The sequence below is a fragment of the Perca flavescens genome, chromosome 15, assembly GCF_004354835.1.
Source record: "Perca flavescens isolate YP-PL-M2 chromosome 15, PFLA_1.0, whole genome shotgun sequence".
NCBI lineage: Eukaryota > Metazoa > Chordata > Actinopteri > Perciformes > Percidae > Perca > Perca flavescens.
The window spans coordinates 6,167,287-6,185,419 of NC_041345.1; the positions used below are offsets into that span (position 1 = coordinate 6,167,287).

Consider the following 18,133-nt stretch of genomic DNA (forward strand, 5'->3'; position numbering starts at 1 on the left):
TTTTCTCTTTTTCTTCTCGCTTTTTGGTGTTGGTTTTTCTATAGAGCTCCCCCTATTTATTGCAGTCTGGATCAAAGTATTGGATGACCGACTGACAAACAAACAGGCCGGCATTGCCATCGTAGAGCGATGCTGCTACAATGCACAAAAACAGGAGTATACTCCACTGATCAGAAGTTATCAACGACATTATTGATGTTGGTGGATCAACTGGCAGGCCAATAGCAGGTTTTGTCACCTGAGATGAGCCAAAGAAGAGCTGCATACCTGGTAGGTGACCCGGCCAGCAAAGTGCTTGATGGTGAACTCTGGGAGGGGCATCTTTGGCTTCAGATACAGTGGGTTGTTGCCGTGGTGATAGTGACACTTTTGGAGGAACGTGTGGTCTGTCGCCTGGCAATAAAGCAGACTCTAAGTCACACAATCTGTGGGTGTAACAGAAGTTTAAGGGTCTACAGGTTCTCTATAGGTTTCCTTTTGCCCCACCTGTGGGAAACAGCTCTGGTCGTCCAGGATCCTCAGTATCCCATGAGGCTTAGCAGCAATGAGGTCGATGCAGGGCTGGTTGTCACTAAATGGGATGTCCTGCCAGGGGATCTGTTCTCGGCTGTACTCCTCCTGAATGGGGATCACATGCAATATAGTCTGGATCAACGGAAGTACATTTCCAGGATATTTGCTTGACATCTGCTCTGTGTGTTGCCGTTCTCAAAATCCCTTCTCTTCAGGAAACAACAACAAACCTTGAGCAAAACAAAGTTTTGAAGAAAATTTGGATCGTGCAACAAGGCAGGCCTGCTTAGTTGTTACAGTGAATGATTGTAAAGATTTACAAACAAATTGTTTACGGCATTTACTCTCTAACACGGCGATACATTGTTACAGTAAGAGCAAATGACAGTTAACCATGTATCCAGCTAATTCAAATAGCTCATGTTACTGTATTGTGTGAACAGTTACCTTCATTTCATATTGTATGTGGCGTTTTCTTTGCACAAATGTTCCAAATGTGGTTTAAAGAAATGCAAACAAACTGTGTGGTATAGCCAGACCTTACTCCACAGCACTGGGGAGATAGGTCTGGCAATACGAGACTAAATGCAATGTATGTGTGTGTGTGTGTGTGCGTGTGCGTGTGCGTGTGTGTGAACTTAATTGAGTGTCTCCGCAGGTGTGACGTGGACTCACCTGTTCTTCCCTGAATATGATCCTGTTGAAGAAGAACTGCAGGTACTCGTTTGCATAATTAATGCAAAGCTGCTCAAAGCTGTTGAAGGCCAGATCCTGTTGTTCCCACACAAACACACACACATACACACACACAGGATTATTTCTGCTTTGCATGACAATAAAAAAAGTGACAGACAGGTGATAAGATGCTCCGTCTTGTACCTCAAATCCGTAAATGTCCAGGATTGAGATGGAGACGGTGTGTTGGCGGGGGTACACCTGAGCGTTGATCCTCTCTGTTAACCAGTGGAAGAGTAGCGAGTACAGGATCTTGGCAACAGCATCTCTGGAGAACAATGATTTGTGTGTGAAAGACGTAGGGCAGTACTATTGTATGGAAATTAGAAAGAGCATCGATGAATCATAACACTGGACAATACATAATTCATTCACTCTTATCTTTAAGTTGGTGTGAGGAAAAACTAATTGGAAATTATGAGATATGACAAGTTATTAAGGGCTCCCATACATTACTGTCTCACAGATTAGGAAGCAGGGAAAGTCTTCTTATGGAGACAGATACACAAAATTACTTGGCTTCAAAAGAATAATTTTAATGGGGACAAAATGGCTAAGTGAGTGGTATTTCCTTTTCAGGGTTGTATTTCATGTGAAATACATCTGGAGGTAAACATAATACATTTTCATGCAGTGCATGTTATACATTTTCATGTATAGCTGTCTCTTACCTGGCATCAACAGCACTTTCCACAGTCAATGGGGTGTGGATCTTGTCCCTCATTGTCTCCTTTAGAGAAGACAGAATGGTTTAGAGTCTGAAATTGCTTAAATATCCTTTTGTCCTGTTACAACCTACTGGACTTCTTCTCCTCCTTTTGTTCCTAGAGATATCCTTCATATCCTTTAACACTTTTATTTAAAATGTTTTGTCCATTCATGTTTACATTTTAATATGTTAAGCCCCTAGTCAAGAGAGGGCAAGCTGGAGTTTGTTTCTAAGTCAAGTGGAGGATCCACTGAAATGTTTAATAACGCTGGGAAGGGCGTACAGTGGAAAACCTCAACACCATGTAGCATTTGTCTTTTATTTTTGCTAATTCCACCTTCCTTTCTTTATACTCTCCCACTTGTATTTCTTCTCTCTTATTCATTGACGTGAGTGTCTGGGACTGTCACGGTCTGATCTTGGCCGAAGGAAATGAGTGGATACGACCGACTCCTCTCCTGTTACATAGTAACAATAGGAACCGCCTTTGTAATTAGAAATTTGATTATACAGAAGGCTCTTAGTGTAGTGCATAAGAACTTGTATGTGTGGAGGACATAAGGTGCGCCACCATGATCATTTATACTATTAACATAGTCCTCTGTCGCTCTCTTTTTTTTCTCTCTCATCTCCCTCGTTCCTTGTCTGAAGCATCACAGGACCGTCAGGCGACTGGAATCTGCTCCTTCTTTTAAATCAGACAGCAAAACAGGATGTTTTATCGTCAATCAGATACTGGAATATTAGAGGATGTGGATCATACATGCGTTTATGATCCACTAATGCCAGCAGGGTAATTCCTGTTTAGATGCATGGACCTGTTACAAATGTAGTGTTTTTTTGCCTAAGGAAACTATTCAAAATTAAAGATCGGGAGTGAATGTGTGTCATTGCTACTGCACTGGTGATTAAGAACCATATAGACAACTAAAGAAGAAGAGATGCAAGGGAGGTTGTAGTTGGGTTTGATGTCTTTCCATTGCTGCTTTATTAGTTTTTTAGTAAATCCTGTGGGAGTCCTCCTACATACCATGTTAACAATGACAGCTCCTCAGATATCACCAGCAAACTCTGCCTGAGGCACAGGAGTACAATGCGGCAAATTATTTTTGTTCATTTGTGCACCAAAGATTTTTGGATGTGGGAGTGCCATCTCTTCAGCTGAAATCCGGAGCAAACCAGACATCTACAAACGTTTTCTTTTTTTATTTCTGATCGGAGGTGTCTTTATATGAGATCTGAAAACAATTTGTGAGGACTCGTCTCATACTTATACGTGAACTCAATGGACTTCTGCTCCTGCCTGGTAACACACTAAAAGACTTTAGGAGATTTAACATAAAGGCAATGAGTATAAGCAATTCCTTTCTTGTCTTTGCTTTGCCTTTGTGATGGAGGGAACACCCTCGTAGCTACAAGGATCAAGACAAATACTCTCTACTAATGATGTGTCCAGTAAGCTTAAAATCCTCAAGCAAATAAAAAGTTGCAGTTTCAGACTAAGAAGGCAGGACTCTTATTTAAAAAAAGGGCTATGATGTGAAAGGTCCCATCTCCACAAGCTATTTCTATGTACACTCCACTGCTGAGTGTGGCTATTTATAAAATATATACCATCCAACATGACAGACTGCAAAAGAAAAGAGTCCAGAGATGCTTTCGCTGCCAGACGCATTACTCTACAAAAGAACATGGCTCAACAGTAAGTGTGTAACTCTTTGTGTCTATTCATGTCTGTGTACTGTATGTGTACAGGATGAGTGTGTGCGTGCCAATATGGCTGTTGTGTGTTGTAGACGTGTGTGTAGAGTTTAAGAGATACGTCCAAATAATCAATGCTGACATATCAAAGTCACACCTGTAGATAAAGTACATTCTGGGCAGTTAAAGGAAACGGTTTGAATTGTTTTATGAAGTGATTCTGTTACAACGTAGAAACAGAATCTGCGGCTCTACGTGAGGTCAGGTTTGATTTGAGATTTGTTTTCAGCACATAATGAATGAATGAATGAATGAATGAATGAATGAATGAATGAATGAGGGCATCGCAGGAAGTCAAAGGTATGGGAAGACACTTGACACGTAATTAAAATTCAAGACAAAGACACAGTGATGATGTGTCAGGTAGAATGACCAAGGTGTCAAGGATTCAATGTGCCACATTTTTAACATTAAAACTTGATGTATAAATATGTCAACAATTATTTTTATTAATTGTTAGTAATTGTATTAATTATTATATTAGCTTCGTATTGTATGCACCATCAAAAGGTATGTCTAAAGGCTCTAGGCCACCCTACACGTTTTTGTAAGCCCATTTTAATATGCAACTCAATTTTATACAATATATATAGAAAAGGGTCCCTGCTCCGTCTCTTTTTTAGCTGAGGGGTCCTTGGCTTAAAAAATGTTGAAGACCCCTGCTCTAACACATCTTAATTTCAAGCAGGCAATGGAGGTATGCCCGCATATAGGCAGCGAAATGTTAATACACATGCACATAAAACACAATTTGATACTGACTGTGACTTTGTAGGTGATGGCTTTCTGTAGTCCCTCCGGAGAGATCTGCAGCAACTCTGCCACCACTCTGATCTCCTGAGCACTCACCACTGACGCCACCTCCTGGCCATCGGCCTGTCGTGCAACACAGAAGGAGAAAGACAGAAAAAACACTTGATATGTTGTGCGTATAATCATCCTATTCTAATAACATGTACATTTTTCTTTTTTTTTCTTCTTTTTTTGGGGCGCTTTTTAGGCCTTTATTAGATTGATCAGATAGACAGGAAAGGGGAGAGAGAGAGAGAGAGAGAGAGAGAGAGAGAGAGAGAGAGAGAGAGAGAGAGAGAGAGAGAGAGAGAGAGAGAGAGGATGACATGCAGCAAAGGCCCGCAGGTCGGAATCAAACCTGTACATATTACCAAGCAATCATGCCAAAGAAAATACCAAAGAAAATTAGTTAGTTTTTTTTAGTTTTTTTGTATTGCTACTGGCTATTTTACTTTTATTTAAATGTTTTCTTTTCCTTCTTAAACAAAAACAAAAGCTGAATAATACACTTCTAGAGACAATACATCATGAGCCATTTATAAAAACTAATTGTTTTCTAAGGCGAATGCACATCACACGTCAGTCAGTCAGTCTAACATTTATTTAATTCATAAAGAAGTACATAACATGGATTTTCTGCATTTTCTGCTTTCGCTCTGTTTTGCTGGAAACGTTTATGATGTGGTCGCCATCGGCAGTACCGTTTAAACAGAAAATATTTAGGTGTATCATTGGCAAAAAAATAAAAATAAAAAAAATATTGATTCTAGGGAAAATAATCGATCCCACCCCTAATATTTATGCCCATGCAAAGGAGGAAAGCTCACTGGAAACACTACCTCATATTTCTGAAAGTAGACGTTGCCCAGGTGCAGTATGGAAGAGAGAACTTTAAAGATGGCCGACTGGTCGTCAGGGGTGAAGTGAAGGATCTCCATGGCAGCGAGCAGACGCAGGAAGTCCTCTGCGTCACTCTTTCCTGTTATCCCACAATCCCCTCCCTTTATCGAGAGAAAGAGAAAAAGGTCACAAGAGTTTGGAGTGAAGAGTTCACTTTGTCTGAGCAGCCCTATCTCCACGTGACATTTCTGAAAAGTCCTGAAAAGACCGATGATTATGCTGCACTTTGGCTTCTACCTGGTTGAGGTAATAGTAGGTCTCAGCCTCTTGTAGATAGAAAGCCTGCCTCTGCTGCGAGGGAAGACCTGCCAGCATCTCGTAGAAGATATGATAGTTCCTCTCATCTTTGGCCTGAAGGGAAAACACAAATTTGACACTTTCCAATACAGAAAAGTACAAGATATAAAGTGTCTTGTGTACGCATCTGCGCATGTCACCTGGAAGACGATACGGGACTTTTCCAGTAGATACTGAGAGGTTATGGCACCACTGATCACACCACTGGACAGAGAGAGACAGCAGAGAGCACAGAGCAAACAAAAGAGGAGAAGAAACACAATAGCAAGTGTAGCATTTAATAATAATAAACTTTATTTATAAGAAGCACTTTATAATAAAAACAGAACAGAGTACACTCTTAGAAAAGTCTGTAGAAATACGGGCTAATATACTGTTAATATAAAGGAATTTTCTGGAAAGATATTTCACAGGTGTTTCGATTTTTTTTTAACAGTAATGTCTGTCAGGGGTACAGAGGATACACTGTAAATTTACTGATTTTTTCATTTTGGGATTAACAGGAATATCCGTAAACTTAAAGGACAATTCCGGCGCAAAACGAACCTAGGGGTTATTAACTGATGTGTACCTACTCTGTCGCTCTCTGGGACATGTTTTCATTCTAATCGAATGAGTTTGGAGCTTTGACGAGGCTACCGCGGACCGCTGGTTGGTTAGCTTACAATGCTAGTATTTGGGGCATGGGGACACTCAAATTAAATCGTTATTTAATACCACTAAAAAGGTTTGAAATAACACCACACCTTAACATTAGCATAATTAGGCTCCATAAATCTGAACCGAAGCACTGACAACATTGTAAGTGTACAGATAGTTTATTAAAAGGATAGATTATAAAGACAGTCGCGTTCATGTTTACTTGCGGGAGCAATAACCCCTAGGTTCGTTTTGCACCGGAATTGTCCTTTAACGGAAAAGGTATTATCCGTTTTTCTACGGTTTTTTTTCTTACAGTGTATAAAATCGTAATAATAATTTTTTTTTTTTTTTTTTATTGATTTGAAAAAGAGATATACTCACTCCTCCAGAAAGACCTCTATGTATTTCCCAAAGCGACTGGAATTATCGTTCCGTACAGTTTTGGCATTTCCAAAAGATTCCAGGAGAGGAGCTGCCTCAAGTATCTACCAAACAGTCAAAAACACAGTAAATGGACAACCTTTATCAGCTTGGCAACAAAACGTCTTGTTCCGACAACAATTCAGCAGCCAGTTCAACACCATTGCTAAACAGGCTGCTATTGCTAGAAAAATCTCTATAAAGCAAATAAAAGAAAATCTACAAGAGAAACACAACATCTCTAATGAGGAGTGTCACACACCACAACAAAACACAGCAACCTGCTATTCTTATGGCCATATGAGAAGATGAGTTGTAAAATGTAAAGCACAAGTCATGCAGGGAACCCCACTACCTCAATCTGCACCCAAGAAGAGCCAGCAGAGATACCATGACATAAAAAAAAGATTATCATTAGTCATCCTTCAAGACAGGAATGTTGTGTGTGTGTGTGTGTGTGTGTGTGTGTGTGTGTGTGTGTGTGTGTGTGTGTGTGTGTGTGTGTGTGTGTGTGTGTGTGTGTGTGTGTGCGTGCGTGCGTACCTGCTGCGCAAGATTGCATTTGTGATGTATTGCTACAAGGTAGCGAAGGACTAGTTTGGTAGCCTCTGTTTTTCCAGACCCGCTCTCCCCACTGAAACACAGTAACACACACTCACTGGACAGAGGTTATCTCTGTACATCAATATGACTCAGTAGTTGATACATTTAAATAAATTAGTAAATTCAGACAGTCAGACAGTCCTCTGCTAAAGAGGTCACAGCAATGTTTTGTGTTGTCAGATATGCAAGGCTACTGTGAAAATGAGTGCCTAATAAAGTGTGCCTTTCATCAGCATGGGAAGGAATAATAAAATATGACAAATACTGTCAATTTGAAGGATAAACATATGGTTTTCTACCTCAGTATCTTGACGTGACTGCCTGCCTTCACCTCAGCTATAAGTTTAGAGGAGCTGTTAAACATAACTGGCCATAGCAAATGAATCGCTCAGAAAATAACATTGGGTAGCTTCACTTTAAAGCTTTAGTGCGTAACTTTATTTATATTAATGAGTGTCCGTTACATTCAAGCTATTGCCAAATGAGATGATACAAAGCTAATTAAGACTATCAGCTCCACACAACTCTCTCTGTATTTCTCAGTATGGCTATGTTTAGAAATTGGTGTCGTCCGGCAACTTTCGCACGCAGAAACTTGAGTGAAGATAATGAACTCTTCTGAAGAGTCCATCATGTTGTTTTAATCCTCTGTGTCCTCCTTGGCTACAAGTAACTGTGTGGAGGAGGGGTGGGGCCGCTTGCACGATTACGGAAGGCTTGTGTCATGTGGATGCAACAACAGTGTTATCTCCTCATGGGGGCGACAGAAACTACGCACTATAGCTTTAAATAGTCAAAAACTAACAACACCAAAAATACAGTGTCCAGTAGTGAGAGTGCGATCTGCTATATGTCACATGTTGTCCAGGAAAGCCCTTCCTACTGAAAATACGTTCCCCCACACATGGTGCTTTTGAAATCATTATTTGCAAAATTCTATGGATAAACAGCCAGAAGACGACATTTTGACATTTCTGATACGTTTGCACACTACTGATAAGACCAGTCACCAGTGTCACCAGTGTGTCACCAGGGTGAAATACAAAACTACTAATAAATAGAAAACCTTCAAAGGATGGTTTATTACAGAAAAGTGTTCTAGTATACAGTATTCTTGTATTTAGCATTCTTGAATGGTAGGCTGGATGAACTTTTTTTTGCATACCGGCCTGCAAAAGTGTGATAATCTGTTTTTTGAATGCTAAAGTAGCGGAAAATTCTGTTATTTTGATGGCAAAGTGGAAGCTCATTAAGAGTGAACATTATCCGCACTTTAAGCACCACTACACCCAGCTTTTATTAATCACTTAGAGCATCCATTATATGATCCTTCTCACCTCCCTACTGGTGGTTGTAGAGGGTTTGACTTAATTGACTAAGTGATGTGAGACCAAGCTAATCTTGCATTAGGCAGGGCATCAATTCCACTTTTGCGTTGAATCACCTGAAACGCTCTCACTCACACACACTGGGCTTCTTCACTGCCAACAGCTTAGCGCTAAATACCCCCATTAAGAAAGCTTGGCCAAAGGGGGGCAGGAGTGTGTGTGTGTGTGTGTGTGTGTACATGTGTTTAGGGACACCGGCACCTTGACCACATTCCAGCATAAGGTTTCAACTTACTGGCTGGTTAGCTAAAAACCGGGCCATTACTGGTCACTGTACACCAGACCTCAGTTACCCCTAAACACACACTCAGACTGCCACACAAACATAGGGTTTGCACATGTGCACTTGGAGACACACGCACACACACACACACACACACACACACACACACACACACACACACACACACACACACACACACACACACACACACACACAATCTGAAAGATAATCTGCTCCTGGCCCAGACCTGGCTGGACTTTCCTTACAGGTGTCTCATTCCAAATACGGCTAGAGTTTTCCAGGTATGTGCGAATGTGTGCATGTGTGGGCATTTGTGTATTTCATACAATTGTTTCTGGACATTTCTGGCCATTTCTGAAAGCACACGCCAATGTGCAAGTGTGTGTACTTTTTACGTGTCTGTGCTTTTACATCTGAGTCAGATGTAAATGGGCTCTGAGTGTATCTGTGTTTTTGTGTGTGGAGATGAGTGAGTGAGGAGCCTGTGACAGATAGATAGAGCGCGAAAGGAGTGAGAGATAACTCCGTCTTAAGTTTGCTGGCCAGAAAACCACAGACAGACACTCATGAATTTACAAACACTAGTCTAACTGGAGATGGAAACATAACTGTCCAAGAAGCTTAATGGAATATACCAAGGTTAAACCGTTACAAAACCCTGGAAGGTTACTAATGATGTGCAAAAAACATATCTTGCTGCTGGTTTTTACAAATAAAAAAATCTTCGTATCTATCAAAATCCTGTGTAATAATTAATGAACTGTATGGAATTACTCAGGCACATCTGATGTGATGACAAAAACTCAGTCTTAGTGAATGGAACTCTTATGTATAAATCATATGGCTGTGGACTTGTCTGGTTTACAGGTACATGGAAAGTGATTAAAACTATAGAGAAACAGCCTCTTACCTGATTATTATGACCTGGTTGTGTTTGGCATCCATCATTTTGGAATAAGCAGCGTTTGCTATGGCAAACAAATGCCTGAAGGAGAAAGAGTAACACCATCAAGCTCAGCTACTTGAAGAGATGAAAGCAATGAACTCAAACAAAGTCTTCGTATCTGTTTCTCCTAACTTATCTTCTGTATTTTTTACCTTCTTTTTCCCTTTCCCAACTTAATTATTTACCTGCAACATACCTTCCTTTACTTAAAACAATCCAACTTCCTCTCAACATTTAATTTTTCTTCCATTGCAATCGAGCAAACAAGTTTTAAAATAGAACAGGATCATTAGTAATAATATATAGTACGGATGAAACTCAATTTCAAAAATGGATCTATTCTGTTGTGTTTTAACAATATAATGTACTATAATGTAATGCTGACAATTCTAGCGTTCAGTTTGTTGGTTTTCAGTTAACTGTCTCCAAAGTTTGAGAATAAACATGACTTACGGAGGGTACTCTCCAAGAGCATGACCCTTGTACAGCAGCACCATGTCCGTCCCATAGATGTTGTACATCTTGTAGGGATTCACAGACACCAGAATACTACCTATGTACGTCTGAAAAAACAAGGAATGGAGAGAGAAGAAAAGAAGGAAATGATATTCCAAAGAGAATAAAAAGAAACAGAGATAAAGAGAAAGGTTTATAAAATCAACATACTCCAATAAACTGATTTGACTTTGATTTGTAAGTTCAAGAAATTTTTAGTAGTATAATGGTTGTATATTGGATGTGTGTGCTGATCAGATACTTGCATAAATAAGCTCCCTCTCCCATCTTTTCCTCAGGTTCAGCAAAACAGACCCTTCATGCATCTCCCTAGACAGAAGCAGTAGGACAAAGGGTCTCTTTGATCAATATGTAGGCATGTTCCACATCTGCAATTATTCCTCTTCCAGCTTCTAGGAGTCATATATCATGTCTCTGATGCTTCAAACCTACTGCATTGTACAGTATGCAGTAAGATTTTCTCATTCTCAATACAATGAGAAAGGCAATGACTGCAGTTAATTAATTCAAATCAAAACTAAATTGAATTAATTTCTTTGATTGTCAAGTGATGGAATGCCTTAAATCTGACATTTTATTTTTAACATAGTTTACTGTTTACTGTCAATTTGTAGGTTTCTCTGTGAAGAATTCCCTCTGGTGTGTGTGATTTCTCTACTTACTCTAACTGTGTCATATCTTCCACTCCATCTTCCTCTCGTTGCTCCCGGTGAGCCATGGTTGGCAGGCTTCTGATTGAGTACATCTAAATACATGCACACACACTCAGAAATGAGGACATGATGCATGTATGATCAATGGGCTCATGCATTAAAACATCGTCACATTCACATGGAAAACTAAACATGTGCCAGGAGTTCACCCTAACATTACACCTGCAACTACAAGATTACACCACAAACACAAAGACTTACAGTTTAGTGCCCAACATTAGCTATTGTGTCTACTTGTAGTGTGAGTCATGTTTCAAAGCTTTTACCTTGTCAAACCAGTGGCCCTGTGGTTCCCCCTCTCTGCTGAGATTCCACTCCCCTGGTTCATTCCCCATGTGTCCCTGTACCATCAGGCTTTGGGGGTCCAGCAGCTCCCCATCTCTATACATGGACCACTTATTGAGATTCTGAACTGTGCCGTGAGGTAGAACCCTCTCTGCACCCCACACATCCACGTCTTGCTGCAGTCCTAAGCCTTCAACTCCAGGGCCCTGTGCCCAGTGCTGTTCATGGCCGGATCCCTGGACCTGGGGTGACACTACAGCATATGAGGGTAGACGGAAAGAGGCCCCCCGGAGATGAGAGTTCTGCAGGGCACCAGAGAGATTAAGTGAGCGAGGTTCTGGGGTGCTAGGTGCACCAAGCCGTGTCATTATATTACCGGGGAGACGGTAATTTGCCCCACGAAGGTTTGGGTTCTTCGATAAAGCATTAGACAGGTCAAGTGTTCGAGGGGCTGTAGTGGGCTGAGAGTGGGTCATCAGAGTTCCGTCAGGCAGACGGTAAGTGGCCGAACGGATGTTCTGGTTGCGGAGAGCATTGGAGAGGTCAAGGGAACGTGACTCAGAGGTATCAGCAGAACCAGGCTGCCTCAAAAGTGATGTGCTGGGGAGTCTGTAGGAGGCACCTCGGAGGTTGGTGTTTAACATTGCACCAGAAAGGTTAGGACCAGAGGAGGCAGAGGTGGATGCTTGGGTTTGGTTCCGTGAAAACAATGATGATCCATCTGGGAGTTGAAACTTGGCCTTACGCAAGTTAGCATTCATCAGGGCGCTTGATAACCCAGGTGATGATACTGCGCTCACAGCATTCTGTGTCTCCTCTACCGGATGAGTTAGAATTGAACCATCTGGTAATCGATAAGAAGCCTTACGAACATTAGCATTGAGAAGAGCAGAGGAAAGCATAGAAGATGAAGGGGTGACATGCTCAGGTGCTGGCTCGTTTCTTGTAATAAAAGTTCCATCTGGCAGCCTATATGTGGCTTTACATACATTGGGGTTCAACAGTGCAGAGGACAGCATAGGTGAGGAAAGGGAGTGTACAGGTGTGGGCTCTGTCCTGGTTACAAGAGTGCCATCAGGCAAACGATATGTGGCCTGACGCAAACTGGGATTGAGCAAGGCAGAGGACAGCATAGAGGATGAGAGGGGTGATGGGCGTTGGGAAGGTTCAGCAGGTTCCGTTCTGGTGACCAATGAGCCATCAGGTAATTGATAGGTGGCCTGACGTAGGCTTGGGTTCTGCAGGGCATTAGAGAGCATAGAAGGGGACAGCCTCCCACCACCACCACCAGTGGTAACCGGAGACTGAACAGGTCTCCCGGACATTGTCAAAGTGCCACCTGGAAGTCTTAACATGGATCCCTGGATTTGAGAGGTCCGCAGTCCACCAGAGAGAAATGAAGAGGGACCTCTTACAGTAACTTGTTGAGGTGTGGTGGGAGGAGGGGCGGGAGAAGCAGGGGAGAGGTGTCGCTGAAGGGGTGAGACAAAGGAAGCATTACGTAGCTGGGAGGTAAGCATAGCAGAAGACAAGTGTGGGGAGGAGGGTACAGAGGGGACAGAAGGGGCTGCTGCCTGTGGGGATGAGAGGACAGTTGTATAGACATTGGCATTGCGTTGTAGAGGAGATGTGTAGGAGGCGCTGCGCAGGTGGGAGTTCTGCATCAAAGCATTAGATAGACCAGGAGTGGCATATGGGCTCCCCTCCTGACTTAAATGAACATCAGCCGATATGTCACCCTGGCCACCAGGTATGGGGCACGGGCTTCTCTGTAAAGTAGTTGTGTAGCTGGCATTCTGCAGATAAGGGTTCTGGAGTGCACGCCCAAGATAAGGTGATGAGGGTGCAGGTTGAGGGGGGTTTTGGGGGTAGACTTCATACTGTGTTTGGGGTGAAGAGGGTCTATTTAAAGGAGAAGAGTAAGCAGTGTTGGAGTAAGGGATGGAGGACGGAAGAGGAGAAGGAAGAAAGGGAGCCCCTACCCCCTGATGGGTTGGTAAAGCATTTGTAAGCATTGGGGATGGGCCTGGCTCCATCATTGTGTAGTCATACTGGGTAATGGTTTGAGATGGTTGGAGAGTACCAGGAAGACTGGGGTGATATACTGGAGGTTGAAAAGATGTTGGCCTTGGACTCTGGGGACTCATAGCCCTGTGGGGAAAGGGGGACGGTGGTTGAGACATATAGCACATGGGAGAGGCTGAACGGGAGGGCAGAGGAGATGGACGTGGCAGTGGTTGTGGAGATGGAGGTCTACTCTGCAGCCTATGTACTGATGGCTGAGGAGAAAGAGGACCACTATGTTTCAAAGAAGGCTGTGGAGAGACAGGAGGCACTGGAGGAGGTGCTCTGAATGACTGCCTAGATTGAAGAGAAGGTTGGTTTCTGGGCATACGGACTAGCGGCTGCCCCCTACCTACAGGTCTGTGGAAGCCTCTTTGGGGAGTACCAATTCGCTTTGACTCCCTTAATCCTGTAGGCCGGGAGCCTGACCTGGCTAACATGGGTGTTCCAGCTACACCCCCTATCTGTCCTGAGGGAGGTGTTGGGCCACTATAGATAGAGGACCTGAATGGGGCTACATGCTGAGTGACAGGGGGTCCATGTCTACTGCTTCTCTGGGAGTAGGGATTAGCTGGGTAGGGTTTCACGGCCCCCATGGGCACATGATTTCGGCCTCCAGCACCACCTCTCAACCTGCGAGTAGAGGACCGGGTGGGAAGGGGGCGACTGGTGATCTGTGATGGGGAAGGAGAGGGAGGACGATGGGGGGAAGTAGGGCGGAAGGTTTGGGGGGGACTGAGATCTCTCAGGTAGAGGCGGGCTCCGTCTTTGTGGTGATGGTAGGGGAGGAGAGGGGGAACGCCTCAACTTGGATGTTTGTTTTCTACCTTTAAACAAATGTGGTCTGGCAGACGGCCGAGGCACAGCAGGAGGGGGTTGCTGTCTGAAAGACAGTCTCGGGGAAGGTGGTGGGCTTGCTCTTTTCCTCAGTGATCCCCGGGGTGACGCTAGGGAGTTAGAAAGGGGGGATTGGGGTCGGACAGTTGATGGTGCCCTGCAGAACCCAGCTCCCCCCCTTCCTCTTGACAGGGATGGCTGCGTTCTAACTGACATCCCTCTCCTCTGGTGTGATGAAGAAGCAGGTGGGCTGGGTGGCCTCCCCCTTTGGGAAGCCTGCATTTGGCCTGCCATTGAGGCCCGGTGACTGAGTCCTCTCCTATGTAAGCGAGGGGAGAGATAGGGGTCTTGCTGGATGCCTGTTTGGATGTCCATGTGATGGGGCGAGAAGTGGGGTGAAGGAGGTGCCATTGCCTTAACTGATCCTGGCCTAAGTGATAGCTGTGGAGAGGAAAGGGGACTCATTCGTCGCATTGGCCTAGGGGAGGCCACTGGCGAATGCAGTGTAGAATGCATCAGGGGAGGCATTGGTGGATGTATTTGTGCGACCATTGGTGACATTTGCCCCATCTGGAACATTCGTGAGTCTTGGGGGAGGGACGCTTGGTACACTTGGGAGGCCAACTGTTGTGGTAGGGGGGATGGCGACATGTGACTGAGAGAAACAGAGAAAGGAGGGTGAGTAGGCTGAGAGAGAGAGAAGTGCTCCTGTTGATGAATCATAGCTGTTGGCGTGGGGGCTTGTCTGTGAAGAATGGGGGTTTGTTGTTGGTTCATAACAGTGGGGTAATGGAACTGTGCAGGAAAGTATGTGGGAAGGGGCTGCTCATATTGTATATCTGACATCATTTCCAGATTGTTGAGGGCAAGAGCTGGGGAAGGAGGGGGGCACATTGGGGAGGATGGATGAGAATGAAGAGGAGGAGGAGGTGGCAGGGTTTGCACCTCTATTCTGTCTTTTCCAAATAGCCTAACCTGGGGCCTGGGGACCCTGAACTGTTCTGCTGAAAATGGCTCAGCAAGAGGGTAAGACAGCTGCTCCTGTCCATATAGCTGTCCTGTCTCAGCTGGATCTAGCCCAGATTCCATATAGAAAGGTTGCTGATAGGGGTTATACATAGCAGCAGGGTCTGTATATCCCAGCATTGGGTCATCATATAGGCCGGAAACAACATCATAACCACCACTCATCATGCCATATGGGTCAGACATCCCATAGTTATAACCCATATTGTGGTCAAAGTAATCTCCATACAGCTCAGGGTCATGTGGGTCATAGAAATCATCCATGGCATTACCATAGTAACCATATGGCTCTGGCTCCACTTCATACAGCATTCCATCTTCACCATAGTAATACTCCATCTCTTCATCGCCATAGTAATTGTCATACTCATCATAGCCATAAGGGTAACTGTAGTAATCCACATCATCCTCGTAGTATAACTCATCATCATAATAAAAGTTGCCTTCGTCATCATAGTAACCATATTCATCTTCCCACTCATCATCTTCATCATCGTAGTAATCCAGTTCATCTCCATAAGGGTCATATGGGTCATAGGTCATAGGTTGTCTCAGGTAGCCATTAGGTCTCCTCCTGTCGTGGTAATCTTCCTCATATCCATACTCATCATCATACTCATAGCCCTCATTGTAATAATGAGTCTGTCTCCCTCTTGTGTCTCTGTTAGCAAATGACAGACTCTTTCGTGCCCGTCCTCCTGCTTGTTCCCCTAGCCGACCTTGGCCCTTAGCAGTCAGGAACCTCCCTGTCAACCAGTTAGATACTGCAGCCATCTTTCCTAACACCCGGCTTTTAGACTGAAACCCTGATCCTGCTTTCTTTTTCCCAAACATGCCTTTGAACTTCCCTCCCAGTCCCTTTGCCTCTGCTGCCATTTTCCCCTGGCCCCCTAAGCCAGATAAATTAAATGTCTTTTTAGGTGGTGCGGTTTCTTTTGGAGCATCATTCTTTTTATTAAACAAGCTGAAGCCTGACAGACCAGGCTTTTTGTCAGCGGAAGATGACATACCCCCAAACCCAGAAAAAAGCTTGCTGGCTCCCAGTAGTGGTTTACTACCAGCAGGGGGCTTCTTTTTCTTGGAGAGTCGTAGGAAGAGACGGGAGGTGCTTTTGAGGTTTCTCTTTGATTTTGGTTTCTCTGCCTGCTGTTTAGAGGGCATGCTAAAAGGAGAGGATTTCCCTGTAAGGCCTGTGAGGGCTTTGGAGGCTCCTTTGAGGTTAGAACTAAGAACTGGTGTCTTTTGTGCTTTTGCTGCACTTGCACCCTTCTTCTGTCCCTCTGCAGCAAAGCCCATCATGGCCCTGGAGGCTCCTTTGATGTTGACATCACTCATCTTCTTCAGGTTTACTGCACCCATCCCTTTATTGATCGGTGCCTTTCCCGTCTGTTCATCCTCTTCCTCATCATCATCAGACGGAGGTAAGTGTTTAGGAGGCTTAAATCCCTTTACAGCAATGGCCTTGGAGGCACCTTTCAGAGCTGCTTTTCCTTTCCCTTTCCCTTTATCCTTCTTGGTAACTACCTCTTTCTCACTGTCATCACTGTTTTCTTCCTCAGTCTTCATCTCCTCTTCTTCTTCCTCTGACCCCTCCTCTGACTCGCTGACCGGTTTCTTTCCCTTTCCCTTTTTTCCATCATCCTTCCCTTTCCCCTTAGCTGGTGGCTCCTCCGGTTTCTTTCCCCCTTTATTGTCATCTTTCCCTCCCTTCTTATCAACCTTTCCTCCTTTCTTTGGCTCCTCTGACTTGCCTTTCTTGGCAGCTGATTTTGCATCACCTTTTTTAGGTGGCATGATGTCTCCTAACTCATATCATTCTGAACAACTAGAGAAAGAACATGTTTCCGAAAAAGCACGTCAATATCAATGTCAATGATGATGTACTCTTGAGAAGAATAATCCAAATAGTAGCAACATCCTCATATTCCCAATTTATTTTCACATCTAGTCTCCTTTTTTCTCCATCTGTCTCTGTGACACCCCAGAAACCCCAGCACACTGTGTCCAAAGTCAGTTGTTCTATAATACACACAGAGACAAACCACAGTGCTTCAAAACACAATCTAGTAATGGAATCTCAGCAATCAGTGCTCGCTCGAATTACAGTACGTCTTCAAGCCTCAGCAAAAAAGTTGTTGTCTCTGTGTAAATAAAGAGAGACAAAAACCTGTCTAGGAGTGTTAAATTAAAAACACTGAATTTAAAATGTTACATATGAGAAAGATTAATCTCACTGGTTTGAGTCTCTTTCAGTTTTACCCACTTGTTGCCTCTGGGTCACTGACATTTTCCACTGAAGTCCATCCAGCATAGCAAAAATGCTTGTACATTTCTGTTCTTGTTCCCCTTTACAGGCTTGTAAGTAACTTCCCAGGGTCACACGATGAATAAAACACCCTGTTATCCCAGTGACAGGGTCTGTGTAGTCCTTTGTGTGTCTCCCATTGTTATTGCGTCCTGTGAGTCCGGCAGTGAATCCTCATCTTGGCCGCCGCACTAACTTTGGCAGGACGTCCCCACAGCAAGGAGAGCCGACGTGTGTACGTCTGTGTGAGTCTCGGCCTTCAGGGGGTGTCCTCCTCTTTGTCTGAGAGCGAATGTGTATGCGCTCTGTATCCTCCCACCACGTCAGCTTGCCTTTGTGACCTCCTGCAACCTTCTGCATCTCTCTCTGGTTATTGCGGCTTCATCCATCCCCTGTTCGCCTCAACTTGATGCCTAACCATATTCTCAGCTCATGTG

The 18,133-nt window shown here is 43.8% G+C and overlaps 1 protein-coding gene across 1 annotated transcript in view; it reads right to left on the reverse strand.

Moving 5' to 3' along the window:
* The window catches only part of myo15aa (myosin XVAa), a 45,134-nt gene extending 27,949 nt beyond the window's left edge, over nucleotides 1–17,185 (reverse strand). The window contains exons 1-20 of the mRNA XM_028599125.1: nucleotides 15,341–17,185; nucleotides 14,580–14,684; nucleotides 13,885–14,202; nucleotides 13,517–13,615; nucleotides 11,446–13,344; nucleotides 11,129–11,211; nucleotides 10,712–10,775; nucleotides 10,404–10,513; nucleotides 9,915–9,989; nucleotides 7,313–7,403; nucleotides 6,731–6,834; nucleotides 5,848–5,911; nucleotides 5,648–5,761; nucleotides 5,350–5,511; nucleotides 4,481–4,594; nucleotides 1,920–1,978; nucleotides 1,393–1,516; nucleotides 1,189–1,284; nucleotides 487–618; nucleotides 268–393 (exon numbers count right to left, since the gene is read on the reverse strand). Of these exons, the coding sequence (XP_028454926.1) occupies nucleotides 268–393; nucleotides 487–618; nucleotides 1,189–1,284; nucleotides 1,393–1,516; nucleotides 1,920–1,978; nucleotides 4,481–4,594; nucleotides 5,350–5,511; nucleotides 5,648–5,761; nucleotides 5,848–5,911; nucleotides 6,731–6,834; nucleotides 7,313–7,403; nucleotides 9,915–9,989; nucleotides 10,404–10,513; nucleotides 10,712–10,775; nucleotides 11,129–11,211; nucleotides 11,446–13,344; nucleotides 13,517–13,615; nucleotides 13,885–14,202; nucleotides 14,580–14,684; nucleotides 15,341–17,185 (5,784 nt within the window). The remainder of the gene's footprint in view (nucleotides 1–267; nucleotides 394–486; nucleotides 619–1,188; nucleotides 1,285–1,392; nucleotides 1,517–1,919; nucleotides 1,979–4,480; nucleotides 4,595–5,349; nucleotides 5,512–5,647; nucleotides 5,762–5,847; nucleotides 5,912–6,730; nucleotides 6,835–7,312; nucleotides 7,404–9,914; nucleotides 9,990–10,403; nucleotides 10,514–10,711; nucleotides 10,776–11,128; nucleotides 11,212–11,445; nucleotides 13,345–13,516; nucleotides 13,616–13,884; nucleotides 14,203–14,579; nucleotides 14,685–15,340) is intronic.
* Nucleotides 17,186–18,133: the final 948 nt, after the last annotated feature.